At 34.8% G+C, this 21,917-nt stretch overlaps 1 protein-coding gene across 2 annotated transcripts in view; it reads left to right on the forward strand.

The window, feature by feature from the left end:
- The first annotated feature begins 2,768 nt into the window (after positions 1-2,768).
- The window catches only part of GPR155 (G protein-coupled receptor 155), a 44,537-nt gene continuing 25,388 nt past the window's right edge, over positions 2,769-21,917 (forward strand). The window contains exons 1-6 of one of the 2 annotated variants that reach the window (XM_044669780.1): positions 2,769-3,234; positions 10,829-11,228; positions 13,490-13,655; positions 14,816-14,971; positions 17,116-17,199; positions 19,018-19,135. In XM_044669780.1, coding sequence (XP_044525715.1) covers positions 2,769-3,234; positions 10,829-11,228; positions 13,490-13,655; positions 14,816-14,971; positions 17,116-17,199; positions 19,018-19,135 — 1,390 coding nt within the window. The remainder of the gene's footprint in view (positions 3,235-10,828; positions 11,229-13,489; positions 13,656-14,815; positions 14,972-17,115; positions 17,200-19,017; positions 19,136-21,917) is intronic. The other variant, XM_044669781.1, reaches the window with a different exon arrangement.

The raw sequence follows: 21,917 nt of genomic DNA on the forward strand, positions 1-21,917 counted from the left end.
CTAATTTCACTTAGATTCGTTATCTGTTTGAAAAGCTTAGTATTCTATTGCTAGCTAAAAGTATAGAAAATGCCATCTTAAGTGTATATTTTGTATCTTGTGTTCTGAGATGTCAGAAATTACAGTAAACCTATTTTGACAGAAAAACTTATTTCTGATACCCTGAGATTTGTCTTTTTGAGATTTAAAAACAAGTACAAAAAGCTTAAAATTGAATTCTTTGACTTTCGTCTGCTTAAATGAAAAACAAACAAGAACCAAAGATAGCACAGTGTAGCTGTACCAAACTCATTACTACTTTTTTGCAGGTGTGTAAATAAAATTTACCACACTGGCCTGATTGTGTACATATCACATTTCTCTTTTTAAAAAGTTGAGGGCTGTAAGATACATTATATTATACCCCATAGGGACTTTTCCTTTGCATTTGGTTGAGTCTAACTTGCCAGACCTTTATAAACTTTGCCAGAATCTTCCTTCTGATCTATTGAAAACATAATAAAGTTCCCCATTATTTTATTTTTTAATTGTGCTTTAGCATCATTCTTTTACTAAATGCAGAGGGTAGACGTGTGTGTGTGTGTGTGTGTGTGTGTGTGTGTGTGTGTGTGTGTGTGTGTGTGTGTGTGTGGAGAAGGAGTATCTGAGATCTAATTCCAAGGACTGTCTTTGTACCAGCCTGGGTACCATAACATACTGACTGGAGCTGTGATTTTATTGGTATGAAGAGCTTCAAGAAAAAGAAGAATCTCCCACTACCCATCCAACTCAGCTCCTTCTGTGCAGTTTTACAGTGATGGAGCTGTTGAGGTTAAATGACTCCCTTAGGATCACTCAACCAGGATGTGTCAGAGATGGGACTTGAACCTAGGCCTTCCTGGTCCAAGCCAGCTCTCCATATATTGCCACAAGAAGAATATGAAAATGCATAGCAACAGTAGCTCTCCATGGACAATTCTTTCACTACCTCCATTTCTTCCCCTACTAAAGTCTGTTTCTGATACTTCCTCATGGTATGGTGGTTAGCTTGATTGTGCCAGCAAAGTACAAGTTCTAGCAAGTCCTATCAAGATTCTTATGAGCTTTGATGATGAACTTAGTGGTAATCTTTATCTCTATTTTCAAGATGACTTTTTTTTTGGCCTCAGCAGTTCTCTGAGATGATCATTGATTCAATGCAATAAATGTTGATTAAGTGTCTTCTTTGTGCAAGGCACTATGCTAGGTACTTAATCTACTAATAGAGAGAATGGGTGTCCACAGTGATGAAATTATAGTTTTTTAGAATACTGGAATTTCTTCAGGCTTCTTACAAACTAGTTTTTAGCTGAGCTCAAAAAAAGGTTAGATGCATGAAATATTTGTTAAAAAAGGTTCCCATTAAAATGGCTAATGGAAGCTAGTTCTGGACCTATTTTTGCAGAGCATACCCAATCTTTCTGTATTTTTCTCTATTGCAATCATACATGGTACTTGATGAGATATAAGATAAAGCAGGGGGTAAGACAACAGAGTAGAAGGGCAAAGATGGTTAACTTAATTCATAGCAAGGATTTGTTGGGACACATGAAAAATTAACTTGGCTTTTTTATTTCTCACAAGATAATGGTAGAGATGGCCAGAATCTGCTTCCTTCCTGTTTCTCTCCTTTTTTCCCAAGGCACTTCAATGTTTTGTTTTAATCAATTTTCTCTTCTTAACCTATTTGCTTTGGATACATAGGTGGGAGACTTTCAGAGGAAAATAGGAAAGTGGAAAGTAGAAGCTAACCTTTGAAAAAAATAGAGACTTTACCCATCATTCTCTCCTTAGCACCTTTTCTGTGCCCATTTTCTATGGAGATTCTCCACTAGCCAAAATGTATTAGCTCTGGGTCCCATTCAGGGATTTAGGGCAATCCTAAAAATCAGTCAGCTTTCAGAGGATTGACCAAAATGCTGCCCTAGACTTTAGGGTAGTCACATGCTGGAGTGGGATTTAGGATTCCAAAGTGAATTTACAGAGGATTACTAGTGACCTTGGAAGCTATCATGGGAATGTATGTGACAGTGGACAAATATAACTCAATTTCCTTATCCATAAAATGATAGGGTTGAACTAGATGACTCTTTTCTTAGTGGTATCTTAATATTTTACTTATTTTTATTCAAAGATTTTATTTTCCTAATTACATGTAATAACAATTTTCAACATACATTTTCCAACATTTTAAGATCCAAATTTTCTCCCTCTCTTCCTTCCCACCCTCCTCAGAGAGATGGCAAGCAATTTGAACTAGATGACTTTTGAAACCCATCCAGTTCCAGATGTATGATCTCTGTTAACTCAGTAACTTCTCTTGGTAACTATAATTTTCAAACTGTACTAAGCCAACTTGTGGCTTACTTCAAGGTGCCAAAAGGAACAGCAAGAAAGCCTTTCTGCAAAGATAGCATCTATATAATTGGCACTATTTTGTGTATACCTTATTTTACTCTAGATTTTTTTTCAACATGTATGATATAGAACATAATAACTGCACCGTTGCTCTAAATAAACTTATCTTTGAAAGACAAAATTAATATGAACAATTTTAAAATTGTATTTCTCTTTAATAATAAAGGAGAGTGTGTTCATTTATGGCCCTATTAATGTTTTTGGAACAGAGAACAAGGGAAGAGATTGAAGAATGAATTGTTTCAACTGAAGTGCTCAGATTTATCAAGTCACACTGAATCTTGTTTGCTTTTTTTCCACAGTTTTCGTTGGCGTAGTCTGGTGAGAGAAAAATGAATTCCTTTGCTGACCTGACTTCAAGTAATCTAACTTCATCAATCAACATGACCAATTCTTTGCCTGCTACAGTAGCCTATCAATTCAATTCCACCAGTACTCCTCCATCAATGTCAATAACTAGTCTTTTTCCAGCCTTGTTAGAATGCTTTGGTATAATCCTTTGCGGATATATAGCAGGAAGGGCCCACATTATAACATCAACACAGGCCAAAGGACTAGGGAATTTTGTTTCCCATTTTGCACTTCCAGCCTTACTATTTAAAAACATGGTTATACTTAATTTTTCTCATGTAAATTGGTCTTTCCTTTATAGTATCTTAGTTGCCAAAGCTTCTGTATTTTTTATTGTATGTGTGTTAACATTATTAGTTGCCCGTCCTGACAGTCGATTTAGCAAAGCTGGATTGTTCCCTATTTTTGCTACACAAAGTAATGACTTTGCATTGGGATATCCTATAGGTAAGTTTTTTCCCTTATTTTTGTTATTCAGACTGTTTTATTTTTTTATTTAGATTTGTTAGAAAGAAAGAAAATTTAAGCCTTTAATACCAAAGAGATTTTTTTCAAAGCATGATGAGTTTCTTCCTATGGGATATTTAGCCTCTTTCACAATTATGTTTTTCCTTAACTTTGCTATTAAAATTATTAAAACCATATTTTTTAAAATCTCAGGTTTAATGTATCCTCTAAATATCTTTTTTTTAAAAGAACCTAACTGATCTTAAATGTTGATTACTTCCAAATCTTATTTTTTTCCTTCTCCTCCCATTACATTTTTAGAATAGCTTTAGTTTCAAGGATTTGGTCCTTTTACCTTATTTGCATTGTTTTTTTAAATTTCTTATCAAATGTTTGGTAACTGTACCAAAGGATATCAGAATGTTTTGAATGTAAATAAATTCCAATTTCTAGCAAAAAGTTAATGGAACTCAAGGCTGGTTTTTAAATTAATAAACATTACACATTAAAGTTTTCAATCTATGGTAATGGATACCATGGATAAATGAAACAAAATCCCCAATTGCCATTTTTCTGATGTTTTTAACCTCCCACCAGATTTTACCATAGGTGCTAAAAAGAATCAGACTGGAATGTTCATCTTTTTCTTTTCCTCTCTACTTTGTTATTATAACTAACAATTATAACGGTCAAATGATGAGGAACTAAAATACAAAGTTAGGGCTACAATATACACTCTTTGGAAGTAATTTAATTTTAAAATGCTTTTTATGTGAAGACTTTGGAAATTAAACAATTTATATTTATCTCTGCAAGAGCAAGAGTGATGTAAACTGATCTAGATATTTTTAGTAATCTCAAATTAATAGTGACTCAGTTCTGCAGTATCAAATACTTAAAGAAAATTATTTAGGACTTAACAAAACTGGTAAGTTACAACTTAACCAAAAATAAGTAGATATTACAAATGTTATAAAAAGAAATGATATTCATATCATATTTTAATGTTCACAAAGCACTTTTCCTAAATGATATAATTTAAGCTCATAGCAACTCTATGAATTAGATAGTTTGAGGTATTATCTCTGTTTTACACATGAAACAGGCTCAGAAAGGTTATCATTTGGCTACTTAGTAATTATCAGCAGTAGGACTTGAACTCAGATCTTCCTCTTAGATTCTTACATGATTTTGATGTCTGGGAGACACCTTTGTGGAGAAGAGTCTTGCAAAAATGGTATTTGTACTCTTATGAAGCAAATGCTTTTTTATAATCAACAAACAGTAAGAACCATCATAGAGTGTGATCTTTGCACTGTTCGGTTGATTGTGGGATAAAGATGTTTACTGTTAAATATTGTACATGTAAGTCTAACTGTTCCCTTTTAAGACCCTCATCAAAGATACTTTTGTTACAAATGAAGATTATTTACGTTAAAAATTTGTATACATAGAGTAAGGACATGAATTAGTAGTAATTGGTAATTTCTTAGTTGCCTTATATAGTTAGTAACAAGACATAAACATTTTCTTTCACTCTTGATATCTTCTGATTTCACATGCTTTAAGAGATTCATCACTCAGTACCCTCAAAATTACATCATCTCCAGCAAGGATATCCTCTTTCTATACTTGCTCTAAGCCTGGTGCTTTTCCTCTCTGTTTTCTTCATTGTTGTTTCCACTTCTTTTGGTAACACTTTCAACAATGTAATATTACCATCCAAATGTGGTAGCTCGGGTGTCATTGATAGGGAAAATAGTTTGTTACAAAGATGATTAAAAGTCTTTTCCAAACTTCCTCTGTTTCCCTCTTTCTAGGTCACCTCTGGGATGACCTTGCTTGGTTGAGTCTCTTGCCAGCCTTTTTTAAAAACTCGTTTTCACTTCCACTGCTTCTCATTTTTATGTAGCAATATTATTCATAATCTTAAACCATCCTTCTTGTAAGATGTTTCAATTAAATTTATGTTGCAAGCTGATGTTACCCTTGACTGCCTTATCCTTGTGTTTGACAAGGAGATCAAGTGTTTGCTGGCTGATATAGTTTTTAGGCTCTTTTAGTTTTAGAGCAACTGAGTTATATTGGTTGAACTTCCATATATTTTACATACTCATTTCTTATTTTTCAGCATCAGTAACATTTAAATAAGTTAAGTTGGGGTTATTTTAATTGAATGCCATACCCTTTTCATTTCAAGTTTTATATTAATTTTGGTCTTTGATTCTGCAGTGACTTTCATATCAGTTACAAGTTGTTTTTTAACTGTTAAATTACAATCAGTTTCATTTTTTTCTTATATGTGCTACTCCTCATATGCAGTGGCTCCTGATTTGTAATTGTGATTTTGTTTAGTGTACAAGTCTTTGCCTCCTGTTTCCTACTCTTGGATGATATTTTATACCATCTTCCCCTATACCTAACTGCATTGAATTAACTAAATAACAAAGTACATTGTCTCATAAGCTGATGTAATTTGAAAGGTCTTGATTCATTCTTTGTAGAATATCTCTTGCTTCTTCATCTCTTTTAAGTGGTGTTAGTACATAAGCTGTAATCATTTCCATGGAAGTCTTTGCAGATGTTTATCATCAGGACTGCAATACAAATTAAACAGATGTTCCATGAAACTATCTACCTTGTTGCCTTTGGATGCATGATAAAAACCAGCTATGCTATCTACTTTATTTGCCTCTCCAATGAGAATCAATGAACCAGCCTTCCTTTTGTGTTATGGTTTCATATGGGGGTTTTTTTCAATTAATGAAGAGAGAGTCCATTAGTTATAACATTATTTACAATAATAACTTCCAAAAAAAACTAGAGATTTGTACATTTTCAAATATTCCTTATTGGTTCTGATGAGGTGATCCAGGTTTTTAGCTACTGCTTGTCTATTAAGTAATAATCTCACATTTAGAATTCTAGCAGCTGAATTAGTGTTTATAGTATATAGTATATAGGTAGTCTGAAAACTCATTCTTATCATCTTCTTTTCTACCACCCTGCTACCTTCACTGTAGAAATGGAATGGGGCTAAAGAGGCCTGTATTGTAATTTCCCTTCTTACGTGGGTTGCCATTTCCAAAGAATTCATCACTAAATGGACAGCTTATTGTTGTTGAGCCTCTCCATCCTTAACCTAAGCAGGTCTGTGAAGATGGATGCCTGTGCTAGGACCATATTTGAAGTCTTTTGGGGTATGGCATTACCATTTTAGAGCTTGTGCTCTATTGGCATGCCTCTCAATAGACCAAAGTATGATGAGGCAGCAGATAAGGATTATGTGAAGAGATAGTACAGTGATAAAATCATAGCTGTTTCAAACTATCAAAAATATGTGAACTTTGGGAAAGAGGTATGTTGCCTAAATTTGTATTCAACTGTTAAGTAAATTGATTTCTCCATTGTTAAGTATTAGGTTTGATGTATTTGGTAAATTCAAGTTAGAAATTTCTGGAAAAGGAGTTAATTTAACCTGTTTGGGAAAGAATGTAGAGTTATTGCATTAGGGAGTTATTACAAAGCAGTGTATCTCATGTTTTATATACATTTCAAAGCATAGAATTTTTTTTCAAATGTAGAGTATCAGAGTCATTGCCTCTTTCTGCTTTAGAAATTAGATGGGGGCAAGGTATAAACTAAATGCTTTTGTGCTTCAAGAGAATAGTAATACATTGAAAAGAATTTTTGCTAGACTTTAATTTTCTAAGTGTTAGTTTTGCATTATTGCCTGGTATACAAATGACACAACCAGTATATTAGTAGATATGGAGGAAATAGAAAAAATATATAAAGTTGGATGCATTTTTTTACCTTCCCTAAATATGTACCTATATGAAAAATGGGGAATCAGGGTTATAGCCTCTAAACATGGTATCTTAACCAGTGGAACAAGATGAAATTATAAAAGTTATATAACTTTGGGGCAGCTAGGCGTGCTCAGTGGATGAGAGCCAGGCCTGGAGATGGGAGGTCCTGGGTTCAAATGTGGCTTCAGAAACCTCCTAGTTATATGATCCTGGGCAAGTCACCTAACCCCATTGTCTAGCCCTTTCCACTCTTCTGTCTTGGAACCAATGCACAGTATTGATCCTAGGATGGAAGATGAAGGTTTTAAAAAATTAAAATGAAAAAGTTATATAACTTAGTTATATAAGTTGAGAATATTCATAATATATTAACAATACCTAAGTGGCCTACTGATTAGGTAGATAAATATTTATTTACCTGTCTCAGTTCATATTATCATAGTGTAAATTTAGAAACTTAATCTTTCACATTCTTTAAATATTTGTTGTGATCCTTACGACTTTTTTCCTTTTTTTAACCTGTAATATCAAATAAACTATTGACCTATATTCTCATACACATTTACTTAGTTTACATAACACCCACTGCCAAAACTCTTAGTTTCTTTATAGTCAACATATAAAATGGTGTGACTGTTTCATAAAATACACAACTGATTGAGAAGTATAGGTTTCGGTGGGTGGGGTAAGGGTTATTTTTAGAGTTCATTGAAACTTTTGTCTACCAGGGAGGGTAGTCTTGGAGACTTATGCAAAGGGGCATCACATATCAGATTGATGGCCTGAGACCTTCACAATTCATAGGATTTAAATGCTTCTGCTACAGGGTGTAGATGAAGTCTTGGGCAAACTTTTCCTTCTTTTTGTTCTTTAGTTTATTCTTTTGAATAAGTAGAAGATAACATCTTTTATGAAATCCTTTTGGGAAATCTTACCTTGTTAGAATGTGTGACCATTCAGATAGGCTAGTTTGAAGTCAGAACTAGTTTACTATTACTTACAAATATGCCTTTCATCCAGGTGCCCTTGTACATGTAATTTTATATGAAATTTTATTTTAGGATATTTCCCTGTTAAGATACAGACATTTCTGGGAAAGATAAATTAATTTATATGAAAGTTTTGGTGACCCTCTTGATGGGAATGGGGAGCCACCTGAGAACAGTAGATGCTTGGTCACAGAGAAAGAAGCTAGAAATGAAAGGGGGAAGGAGCACTAGATTCTTTTCACTTTTTCTGAGGCTCTGATTTGAAATTTACCTTTTTAACAGCAAGCCCTTATATAATACAAGTTAACTTAATAAAGTATAACTTTTCTTTAAATTACATCTAATGCTAACTCTTTGTTAATTGAGACTAACCACAGTATCAGAAGATTAATTGTTTTGTCCTCTTCCTCATAACTGAAATCCTTTTATATCATCTGACAAATGGTTCATACAGCCTCTACTTGAATAATTCTAGTGAAAGAGATATGATATAAAGTGATTTGTTTCATTTTCTCTTCAGGTAACTCTAATTCTTGAGAAATACTTATATTAGCTGAATTATCTTTTCCTGTAAATTCTATGGTCTTAGTTCTGCTCTTAGAAGCCACAAAAATGATTTTAATCCCTTTTTTCACTTGAAAGTCTTGCAAATGTTTGAAGATATTTGCCAGATCTTATCCTTTCTATCTCTACAATATCTCTTGCATGCAGTCTCTCCTTCCCCTCCCCTCACATAGTATCATCCTCACACCCCAGCCTAGGCTATTACATAGCTGCCTCTTTGGACTCTCTGTATCTCAAGTCTGTCTCCCTACTAATCTATCTTCCATATAATTTACCAAAGTGATTTCCTCAAGCTCAGTTCTGACCATATTAACCCTTCTACTTGATAAACTCCAGTGGCTCCTTATTATCTCTAGGGTCAAATATAAGCTCCTTTGTTGAGTATTTAAAGCTTTTCATAACCTTTAAAGCTCTTCACAATCTCCTTCCTACTTTTTCATTTTTCTTACATGTCGCTCCTCTCTATTTACTTTTAGGCAGCTAGGGCATACAGTGGATAGAATGCCTGGCCTGAAGTCAGGAAGATTTATTTTCTTGAGTTCAAATCTGGCCTCAGATACTTCCTAGCCTTTGTGATCCTTTGCAAGTCACTTAACCTTGTGTCTCAAATCCTCCTCTATAAAATGATTTGGAGAAGGAAATGACAAACCAAGAAAACACCAAATGGCGCCACAGTTAAACATGACTGAAATGTCTCAACAACAACAGAGTGCACCTTGAGATCCAGCTATCCTGGCCTACCTCCTCATCCCTGCCTCTTGGAATCTTTGGTTTCCTTCAAAGCCCAGCTCAAGCTAAATCATGAAATCTTTTCTAACCTCCCCCATCTACTAGTGCCCTTCTTCCCCAAAATACGTTGTATTCATGTTGTATCTATTCTGCAAGTAGTGATATATGGACATGTTATTCTCCTGATAGAATGCAAGATTCTTGAGGGCAAGGGGTCCCTATCCCCTTATATAGGGAACATGGGAGGCACTTAGGAAGTGCTTGTTGATTGGTTGGTCCATCCTTTGTAGTCTAAAGATGAATCTCTTTGACAGAAAAGATGAAACCCAACTAGGACAATAAGTCCACTTTATCTCAGGCATCTATTCATTTACTCTATTCCAAAGAACAGGTTTTTCCCCTCCTTGTGCTATTAAATGTAGTTTAAAGCTATACTCTCCCCTTGTTTTTGCAAGTCTTACATCATTCTGGGCTTTAATTTTCTTGCTAAATTTTTTTTGGTTATATGTCTTTCTCATTCCCACTATACAATATTCCATCTCCTGGGACTTTACCCAAATGGTTTTCCATGCTTGAAATGTTTGCCCTCCTCACCTTTCTTGGAATCCTTAACTCCCTTCAGAGCTCTGTTTATATGCCACCTCATGAATGCCGCATTTTCTGAGCACCTCCATTTGTTAGTGTTTTCCCCATCAATTCCAAAACTACTTTGTAAATATTTTTATTTATCTGTGTATATTTTGTAATTCCCCCAATAGAATGTTAGTTCCTTTAGTGCAGGGGTCGGCAACATATGGCTCTTTCTGCAGGAGCCATAAAGTCAATTTTTTTTCAGGCGCTGTTACAGGAGCGTGCACTGTGAGCACTGTACGGCTCTCACAAAATTACATTTTAAAAAATGTGGCGTTTATGACTCTCATGGCCAAAAAGGTTGCTGACCCCTGCTTTAGTGCAAATGCTTTGGGGTTTAATGCACATTATTGCAAATAGTAGGTGCTTAATATTAATAGTTGCTTCTTTGGTCTATGTTTTTCTCCCTCTGCTTTCAGTTTGGAGGCATTTTAAATTCCCAATCTCTGTCTAAACATTTATCACTAGTTTTATGAAATTTATTATATTCTAAGCCAAAAGCTCATCATTTCAGTATTTTAATGCATGCAAAAAACTAAAATCCATTCTTTCCCCAGGCAGCATTCTATCCATTAAGTTAAAATTAGTGGAGTTTTCCTTTTAAATTTTCCTTTCCTATTAAAAACAATTACTTAACCCAATAAAATGTATGCAGTGTCTAATATAGTAAATGTTTATAATAGATTACTTTTTGCCTTCATTCCCAGATATCCCCAAATGTATTTAAACAAAATAGGCTAATGTGATCTGTTTGTTTTTAGGTTTATTTTGAAACATTCTATAGTTATTCACATGAAAGCATTTTATGGATACTGTACTTAAATAATGATGTCATCATTTTATAAATCAACTTTAACTCTTGTTTTCCAGTTGAAGCTTTATATCAAACTACTTATCCAGAATACCTTGAGTACATTTATTTGGTGGCTCCAATATCTCTTATGATGTTAAACCCTATAGGGTTTATCTTCTGTGAAATCCAAAAAAGCAAAGAGAATCATGATACATCTCAAAACAAAGTAAAAATAGTTGGACTTGGACTTCTGCATGTGTTGCAGAACCCAATTGTATTTATGGTCTTCATTGGAATTGCCTTCAATCTTATTCTTGGCCAGAAGGTGCCAGTTTACTTGGAAAAATTTCTGGATGGACTTGGGAGTTCTTTTTCTGGCTCAGCCCTATTTTATCTTGGTCTTACAATGGTGGGACAAATAAAGAAACTGAAGAAATCTGCATTTGTTGCAATAATTCTGCTCATCACAGCTAAACTGTAAGTTTGTTTGTTTAATGTGGGGTCTGTACTTTGTGGAAGCTTAAATGAATTAGAAGGGCACTGTGGGGAAAGCTTTAGCCATGCTTGTGGACCAAGCCTTCATGCTGCTGGCATTTTATGCTTAAATACATCAGAATTGTGTCCCTACTTGATAAGATACTTATAATGAAAAGAAAATGTATTTTTTCTAGAAAATTACTTCCTCATTTCACTTTCATCCATTATTCTTTTTTTGCATTTCATTGAATGAAGATAAAAATACTCTTGGTTTCACTTCTTACAAGCTTTTCATTTCATTCTCTTTAGCACAGTACAGTTTGCTTTTTTTTCCCCCAAGGTGTTTTGCACAAATTTCATGTTTTGAGATATTTTGAAACCTTGAAATGCAAGGACCTTTTGGATTTGGAGGAAGGTCCAGATCTGAAATTTCTCATAGTATGGGGAACTCCTGTTGCGGAACTTCAAACACTAATGTAGATCAGAAACTCTTCAAAGAGACTTACCCTATCCACCATGCCACAGTGCTTCTCTAATTAGAAAATTTTTAATTTAAATGGAATTTGTTTTGTGGTTTTAAAAAAAAATAATTGTTTAAGTTTGAGGCAAATTAAAACTTACCTCCATCACTTGGTCCCAGTATATCTAAAAAAAGTTCATAGCTCCTTAGTAAATTTTTTTTTAGTTTATTATCTGTAGTATTGTAATTCAGTCTAATTGTTTTGTTGAAAAGTTAGAGTAACTACACATGGATAATGTAGAGTACTTTTATTTTAATATTTTAGACTCATTAAGTGAATGTAACTATAATAAATTTGACTTATAACAGGTTTCATATAATATCCAAATTTTTGTGATAGTGAAAATTTAGGAAGTTATATGATAAGTATGCTCCCATTAAGGAAAATGCTTTTTAGTATTGCTATAGTATATTATTCCCCTAAAAGTAATAGTGCTATTAGCCATCTTTACATATAAAATAGCACTATTCTTCCTTTCAACTTATGATTCAGATTTTTTTAAAATCTATTTTGTTCCTTAATTTTGCTTGTTATCATTTTTCTTGGCAAAGTAAAGTCTAGAAATGTCATATAATCTCTTAAATTTTCTAATAGAGGAAACTTTTTCTGGAAAAGAATAATTGCATTTGGGCTAACAAGCAAAAGGATTTTTTAATCAACTTAAAATGTGAAGAGGCATCATTGTTTAATAGCATGTTTATTGGACTGAAATTCAGGAACCCTGTGTTATGGTCCTGGTGTGATGATTTACTGACTGTATAGCTTTGGAGAAGATCACTTAATCTTCTGGTTTTTTCCCACACCCATAAAATAAGGAGTCAGACTAGACAAATTCTATAATTCCTTCTAGCTCTTACATTTAAAGAATATATTTCTAAGCCAAATTTGAATCAAAAAATCTTGTTTTTAGAAATCTCTAACACACAGATACACACACACACAATTTGGTTTTTCCAAAACTGGAGTTAATTGTAAGGATTTTTAAAACTTTAATGACAAAATGGTTATCCAGGTTTTTCTATAATTAATGTTGTCTTAATATGTTTCTAACAACCTATTGAATTTTATTGAAGGGTTTGATTTTCCCAAAAGGATTTCAATAATTTCCCCAAAAATTTCTTGTCAACTTTCATCCTGCTAACATTTCTTAAACATTTGGTAGACCAAAAGAATAAGGAAATTTAGGATTAAAAGGATTTGTTATTGAGATGCTATCAAATCTTTTGCCTGAAATTCTTTACCAACTTAATTAAATACATAAAGGACTTGTAGTGAATTAAGTTAAAAATAAAGTCAGAATCTTTTTTTTTTTAAACCCTGACCTTCTGCCTTAGAACAAGTATTGGTTCTAAGACAGAAGATTGGTAAGGGCTAGGCAGTGGGGGTTAAGTGACTTGCCCAGGGTCACACAGCTGGGAAGTGTCTGAGGCCAGGTTTGAACCCATGACCTCCCATCTCTAGGCCTGGCTCTTAATCCACTGAGTTACTCAGCTGCCCCCTCTTTTTGTTTTTTTTAAGTAGCCTTAGGATTCATGCTTCTTGATCGCAACAAAATACACCCAGGTATCCATACACAAAATATGTACATTTTCCCATATATAAGGGTATACTCATTTGCAAGAGAAGCAGTAAACAATGTTTGCATTCATGGAAATCATTCCTAATTAGAAAATAGAGAAAACAGGTGAAATAGAAACTATTACTTTTTATTGCAATGTGAATGACGTATTGTCTTTTCAGCCTGGTGATGCCACTTCTGTGTAGAGCAATGGTGGAGCTCTTGGACAAGACCGGTGGTTTAGTGAACCATACTAGCTTATCTAATTATGCATTTTTATATGGAGTCTTTCCGGTAGCACCAGGAGTGGCTATCTTTGCAACACAGTTCAACATGGAAGTAGAGATTGTATGTATAAAACTATTCGCTTTATGATAGTGGAGTAGTTTTTATATTGTAGAAATCAACATTATTTTCATGACCGTACACAGCGGTATCAAACTTGAATAGAAACAGATCCCTATGGGCCGCATATTGATTTAGAAAATCACAAATTAACGTCATCTATATTCTATTGTATTTTTATTTGTTTTGTCAAACATTTTCCAATTACATTTTAATCTGTAGCAGCACTCAGCATTGGGCTTCAACTTTGACACTTCTGGCTTAACCTAAAAATGCTGATATGGCAAGTATTTAAACATATCAAGTCCATATGTGCATTATATATTCTGAAACAGTATTTTTTTCCTTTCTGTGTATAGAAAAAGAACATTGTTAGATACTTCAAAATTATTCAGGTTCTTTCTTGAGCCATTTTGAATTTTGTTTCTACCTTACTAGTTTTGAATTTTTGATTATTATACCTTAAGTGCATCATAGGAAAGAAAAATTTCAATGTTTGAGATATTAATTCAATAGACTTAGATAATGTATGTGGAAATGCTTTATAACCATAAAGTACAGTGTAAATGTAAATTATGACCAATATGATTCAGTTTACTAGAGGTAAAAATCTTAAATTCAATATAACACAATAAATATGCTTAACACTGTTCTAATATTCATTTTTTATCAATGATCTCAAGTAATATGCATAACCTGTCACCTTCTAAAATGCTGGTCAAAAATCTGAACAAGAATTTCTAAAGAAATATAACAGATGCTGTTCTTGACAATCAAGTATTAGAGACATACATTTTTAAAAAAACATTCTTCATCAAAAGGCAATTTTCCTTTTAAAATCATGATGCCTAAAGCCTATATTTCAATTACCATATAAGTTCCTACACTATTCAGAATAGTAGCAATGAACAGTGAAATTTTATACTATTTATTTAGTACAGGTAAAGTTAAGTCATAAAGATTGCAGGAAAGAACTGTAGAAAACCAGTTTATCTGGTACCTTTTCAAGGAGACTAAAAGATTATTGAATTAGTGTCTGCATTCTACATTTTTAAAAATTTGACATTTGTTTTAGATTACCTTTAGTATACTCTGGAAACAAGTTTGCTTTGGTTATTTAAGCAGAATTGTAAATATTTTCCCATCTGGATTTCTATTTTCAGATAACCTCAGGGATGGTGATAAGCACTTTTGTGTCAGCACCAATCATGTATGTTTCTGCATGGTTACTGACCATTCCCTCTATGGATCCAAAACCCATGGCATATGCCATTCAGAATGTTAGCTTTGATATAAGTATTGTCAGTTTGGTCTCTTTGGTAAGTAACAAAGTAAAAATGAAGTGGCAAACAAAAAATAATGTCAAAGTTAACTAGAAAGGAATCTGCACATTTTTAAATAGGTTTTTTGTTTTTGTTTTCTTGCATGGCAACAGATTTACTTTCAACAAAGACCTGGTTTTGAATCCAATTTGACTATTTATAGTTGGTCTGATCTTACGCATGTCACATTATCCTTCAGGCTTCACTTTCCTTCTGTCTAAAAAAGGAGGGGTTGCGGTAGATGTTCTTACATCTTTTCCAGTTTTAAATTCTGTGATCCTGGAAAGAGAGTTTAAAATATGTAATAGCAGAGTCAGATAGGTGGTTCAGTGGATTGAGAGCCAGGCCTAGAGAGAGGAGGTCCTGTGTTCAAATCTGGCTTCAGTCACTGTGTGAACCTGGGTAAATCTCTTAATCCCCATTGCCTAACCCTTACCACTTGTAGTATTCAAGTTTCTTGGAACCAATAAACAGTATTGATTCTAAGATGGAAGGTAAGGGTTTTTTTTTTTTCCAAAAAATAAAAATAAAATCTGTAGTAGCTTAGAAAAGCCAACTCTCTGCTTCCTGAGCACTGTGTTCCAACCTAAAATTATAAACTTTCAAAGCTAAATTCAAATTCCTCATCTTAATTTGCTGTGAGTTTTGAGATATACTTTTACATTGGATGACATTAAGTAAAATTAGATGATTGAATATTGTAAAGTATTTGATTATTGATCAAATTAGTTATTGAAATTCAGAATATGTAAAAAGCACTGAGCAGGCTAATTTTTTAAAAATCTTGGAAAGAACTGAATAGGATAACGAATAGCAGAATAAGTAGAATCAAGAGACCATCATACGCAGCTACAGATCTAATATTTGAGGAATAAATTGTTAATGTTATGTTCAGAGAATGAATTGAAAAATGGAAACATGAAAAACAATTTATATATGCATATATATGTTTCCAGGATGATGTCTTCTATGATGCAGGGACATGAGGGAGGGACTGAGACACTTGTAAATAAAGTCTATCCAGAGCATGTGACAAACACCTCTAGAAAAAGAAAGAAGTATTCATAAATCATAATCTGATTTTTAGTACCTGGTAAAGGAGAAGGGAGGAATCTGTTGTTTTGGCAACAGAGAAATATAGTTAACAAAATGTTGAAATTTCTCTTTTTGCCATATTGAGGCTATGAATAGAATTGCCATTTGCCTAGTAGTGAAGGAACAAAACTCTCAGAAGATTTAATTGTAGGCCATGTAAAGAGATGGACTAAGGGACTATAACAGTGATGGGGAACCTTTTAGAGATAGAGTTCTGGACCCCACCCCCCAGACTAAGTGCCATGCCCATCCCCACCCTCCAGTGACCATGTACCATACCCCACCCCTCCTTACCCCACATAGGGAAGGGAGAAAGTGCTCCCATTGGGCTGCTGGGCAGAGGAGCGGAGATGTGAAAAAATGTTGTCAGGCTCAGTGGAGATGGGGAGGGGAGCAGCTCTACCCAAGTCCCTCTGCTTTTCTAGTAACAAACTGGGATGGGGGTTGGGGGCGGGAAAGCTGGCATGTGTGCCCACAGAGAGTGCTCTATGCGCCATTTTTGGCACCTGTGCTATAGGTTTGCCATCACTGGACTAGTTTTTTTCATTTCATATATAAAACATGGAGGAATATTAAGTTTAGGGCTTAGTGCTATATATTTCCAGATATGCATGTATATATAACCTTAAGGGTTAATTTAGGTACCTGGCAAACCCAAATAGTAAAAGTAGAAAATGAGAGACTTAACAAGATATGTAGTGGCTCTGCTTAACCTACAGCCACTTAACTAATATATGATTTGACAGCACAGTGTCTCCCTACTTATTTTCTGTCCACAAAAAATTGAAGCATAGGAATGTCTCTGGACTTCTGTTTGGCCTAGCAATTAGTTCTCAAAGGCTCTATTTAAGGGAGAATTTCAAGTAAAAACTATATCATTTTTCTGGTTTTTAATTTTGCTTTAGATGCTGATATTTTACTCATGAAATAAAATAGATTATTTAAAGAAAGAATTTTTTAAAATAGCTAACTGATACAAGTTACTAGATAAGTATTCAGTTGAAACCATGTGAAAACATGAATAAGTTAACTCCTTTATCTTTCAGATCTGGTCTCTTGCTGTTCTACTTCTGAGCAAGAAATATAAACAGCTTCCTCATATGCTAACAACTAATTTACTCATTGCCCAGGTTAGTAAATTTACAGTCTTCTAGAATTTAAGATTATTAGCCCTTTAGAAGGAAGAATATTTGCTTTGTTATATTTTCCAAGATCTTTCTAAAAAAAGTCACCAAATTATAAACCAGTTACAATTTGATACTCATCTGATATGAAATATTTAATAATTCTGGAATATTTTGAAATCAGGTAAAATCCTCTAATGTTAGAGTTTGCATATTATGAAAGTCAATGCAACTTGGCATTCTGGGTGGTAAAGCAGCAACTGTTGCCTCTAGCTCTTTGCTAGCCTTTTTCCAAACATGAAGTTGTCTAAAGACAGCAAATAAATGCTAGAAGAGCCAGATTCTTGTAGCTTGTGTTATACTGTAGTTTCAGAACTGGTTTTCTTGAAAGGAGAGTGTGTCTGTCAAGTAAGATCTCTTCATAAAAGTAGTATGGCCTCAGGAATCTAATGTTCCCAGGTAGCTTTCACTTATGTGACTCTGTTCCACCATTATGCACGACCCTAAAAAATCTTGGTACCAGACTATGCTCTGAGGTGCCTGAGTTCTTGGGCTAGAGAACAGTGAAGAGTTTGGGAGAAAATGAATCTGTATCACAAGTTCGAAGACTGCTGTGCCCTTATAATACTCTTAGACATGCTTGGGTTAAAAGCCATAGTGACTCAACAGTATGATAATTATGTTCATATGGCATTTGAAATAATTAAATTGCTAAAAGCAGAACTTTTAAATTATTAATTTCTAGTTGAATCTTTGTTTTGTTTTAAACTATAGCTTAAAAGAATATGAACTTTCTTTATAAAGTTTTTTTGGTGTTATTTGGAAGACTGCTAGAAAAAAGTTGATAGTTTAAAACACTATCAGTCTCAGTTTTTATTGAACATGCTATTGATTTAATAGATCTTTATCACACACAACAGCAGTGATGACAGACCTTTTAAAAACTTTTAGAGACCACTGGCTATGCCCCCCCCCCCACTGCATGCAATGCCCTGCCCCCAAGCAAAGGGACTGCCACTGAGTGGCCCAAGAAGATTAGTAGGGTGGGGAAGGTGGGGAAAGGATAGGGGCAGGAGCAGGGGGTGGAGGGTATGCTGTTAGCCTTTGGAGGAGGGAATGGGTGGTGACTGGTGAGGAAGGAAGGAAGGAAGAAAGTGAAAAATCTTTCAGGGGGTGAGGCTGGGCCCAGTGGTAGGAGAAGAGATCCCCACCCTGCTACCCCTAGCCCTGCACAGGGGAAGGGGAAAGGGAAGGGAGTGGCCCAAGCATTCTGCTCAGAGGAGGGAGTGAGGTGGGGAGGGGAAGCGCAGTGGAGATGAGGAAGGGAGCAACTCTGCCAGGGATAGGACATATGCCCAGAGAGACATCTCTGTGCCATCTTTGGCATGTGTGCCATAGATTCACCATCACATCTCTACAGCATTACTGAAATTTACTTATAAGTATTTTTAGTTATCATTCAGTAGTAATTAAAAGTAAATGTAGGGGAGGCAGCTAGGTGGCTCAGTGAATTGAGAGCCAGGTCCAGAGACGAGAGGTCCTGAGTTCAAATGTGGCCTTCCTAGCTATGTGACCCTGGACAAGTCACTTAACCCCTGTGGCTCCGCCCTTACCATTCTTTTGTCTTAGAACCAATACACAGGATTGATTCTAAGACAGAAGGTAAGGGTTTTTTTTTAAAGTAAATATTTATAAAATGACCTTTGCTGCGAATGAAAGTTGCATAGGTGTGTCTGACACAATAGATAGCTGTTCTTTTGTATTAACATGTTATATTTTTCTTTACTTAAGACTAAAAATTTTTAAATAAATCTTTGTCCACAGTCTATTGTCTGTGCTGGAATGATGATGTGGAATTTTGTTAAAGAGAAAAATTTTGTTGGACAAATTCTGGTGTTTGTTCTATTATATAGTTCTCTCTATAGCACCTACTTATGGACAGGTGAGTTGGAATATGAATGAAAGTTGTGTGCTTTTTGAATGAATTAATGAATAAAAAACATTTGTTTAGCACTTACTATATGCTAAGTACTGCACTCTGTTATGGGAATAAAAATACTAGAGTGGAAACTGTCCTTGACCAGCTCTCAATGAACTTAGATTCAGGGGAGTTGTAGCCAATAAGGGATTTTTTGTTTTGAAAATTTATAAGGGTGAGAAGTAGAGTTGTGGGAGAGTAGCTTTGGCAGTATTGATTTTATCAGTAGTTTCTAGTTCCAGAACTAGAAAGCAGCTGATGAGGGGTGAGAGTGGCAGTGAGAAGATGACAGAAAGTAAAGTGAAGCTTGGTGGAGCCTCCCTCCTAAAGATACGTCTGACCACGAGACCTGCTAAAATCAGGAGATAACAAGGAATTAGAAGAGAAAGGAGGAAAGAAAAAGGAGTGAAACTAATTCATTGAGACTTATTTTTTCAATGAGGTTAACAAACTGGCTACTAAATTATTTCCAAAAGAGTAATTCCAAAACAGTTTTGACCAAGGTGAATTTTTTAGACCTGAGAGATCATCTAGTACAATCAAGTCATTTTACAAATGACACTGCTTGGGTTTAGATTAAGTGACTTCATCTATTTAAAAGATTTCTTCACTTGAATTATATTCAGAAGGAAAAAAATCTGCTAACTCGTCATCTATTTGCATAAAACATAGAATTTTGGGAAGATTCTCTGATCCTTAGTTTCTTCATCTGAAAAATGAGAGGATTGTACACAGTGATCTGTAGGGTCCCCTCCAGCTCTCAGGGCTAGCTCTGAGTTGACCACCTAGAGCTTGCATGTGATGGGAGCCCATGAAATGATTTGTGTAAAAACTAAAGAAATCTCTGGGCCACCATTCTGAGCTGAAGATCCAAACTTTAATTGTGGAAATTAAAGCTGAAGATCTCATCATACCCAGCCTATGGGAAAGATCTCATACAGATGTTCAATAGTATGTTTTATAGGTTTGTGACAGTTAATTAGCACAAGGCAGAAGGTACATAGTATGTTAAGAAATATGCTATAACATTTGGTAGCAATGATTTTTAACATATGATACAAGGTCATAAGATCCCGTGCAAGGTTAAGAGAAGAAAACTTAATTAATCCTTCAGAACTATCATACTACTCTGCCAGGGGGTAAATCAGAGCCTCTTTTCTTGGCTATAATACTCTGGAGAGCCTGTAGTTGGCATAAATCTTCACAAGATTAAACAATACCTGGATATGCCAACATTGTTCCCCTATGCTCTCAGCAGAACTGTGCACTCACCATTCCACATGAGCCTAGCTCCTTCGGCATGGGTTTCAACTTCCCTACATAGATCTGAAGTTTTTATTCCTCCAACAGGAGCTCTTAATCTAGTTAGTTGCTATAATATTCTAATATACCAAACTATATCCTTTCTAATATCATGGTTAATATTCTATTATAATTAATATCTTATACATAGTTAATGTAATAACTGGGTCTCACTCTAAAATTTATAATTGCAGTTACTAATCTAGAGATTATATATGATCCCTTGGTTCATGATCAGTAATATAAACGTAATGAAACAATTTTTCTTTCAATTGGCAAAGTTGAAGCTATCCTCAAACAAAAATACAAAGTAGGCAAAGTTTATATTTAGTACCTTCTCCAGGAGTCATTTGAATTTTTATAAGGAACTCTGAAGATATAAAATGGGAGTAAATTGGGTTTTTTAGTATTGTGTAAGTAAGGCTGGATTTGGAGTCTTCTGACTCCAGTCAGACTCCAGTCAGAAGACTCCAAATCCAGCCTTACTTACTCTTCTGACTATCTCAAATAATGCCTGTTCTCAATTATTACTTGTATGATTTTGGGCAAGTTACTTAACTCTTTTAGTCTTTAGTTTCCCACTCTGGGTAATGAGAGAGCTGAACTAAATGACCTCTAGGTCCCCTTCAGCTCAAATTTATCCTCCTAATAATTTGAGGGAAGTTGACTACAAGGTCTACTTTACGTCCTAGGAGATCATTCTGTGACCATGAAACCATAGAATGCCTTTGCAAGGTAAGTGAGAGTGTATTCTTAGGATGCTCCCCTCCCTTTTGCTTTCACTCATTCCATTACTGGAATTATGCTTCTGCTGGTGGACTTCCCAGGGGCTAAGGAGTAACATGTAAACAGTTATCACCACTCCCCTTCCCCAATCCCTGAACATTAGGGAATGAACAAATGATATTTGGTATACCACCTCTGAATTATTGTTGATCCTTGATCAGTTTCATCTCTGATGCAAACTCTTGAGTTTTCCTAAAGTAATCTGAATCCCTCTATAGAGGATGACAGACTACACACCGAGGACATTAAGACTGTCCACACTTGCCAAAAACAGCACTAGAAATTTTTTAGCATTTAGATTTTCCAGCCCCGGACAAGGTATGAAATACATATCTTGAAGTCCAAAAGGTACCAAATCTACCTAAACCAAAAATCTCTTTTATACCACCTCTGGTCAGTGTCCCCCAATGACAGGGCATCACCATTTCTGGTGATCTCAAATGACATGATTTCAGAGGCAAGGTTACTGGAAAGAAATCCTAGTTAAAAGGTCCTTACATTTTTACTATGATCTGGATTTCAAAATCCCTTCACTTTACTCAGTAGTATTATTTAATTTTTAGTGGCAAGTGTTTTATGTACTGAAAATTGTCAAAAAGAAGAATCTTAAAGTGGAGGCTTGTTTTACAGCTTACTACTTGCTCTTGGTTTAACTGAG

The sequence above is a fragment of the Gracilinanus agilis genome, chromosome 3 (genome assembly GCF_016433145.1).
Source record: "Gracilinanus agilis isolate LMUSP501 chromosome 3, AgileGrace, whole genome shotgun sequence".
Taxonomy (NCBI): domain Eukaryota; kingdom Metazoa; phylum Chordata; class Mammalia; order Didelphimorphia; family Didelphidae; genus Gracilinanus; species Gracilinanus agilis.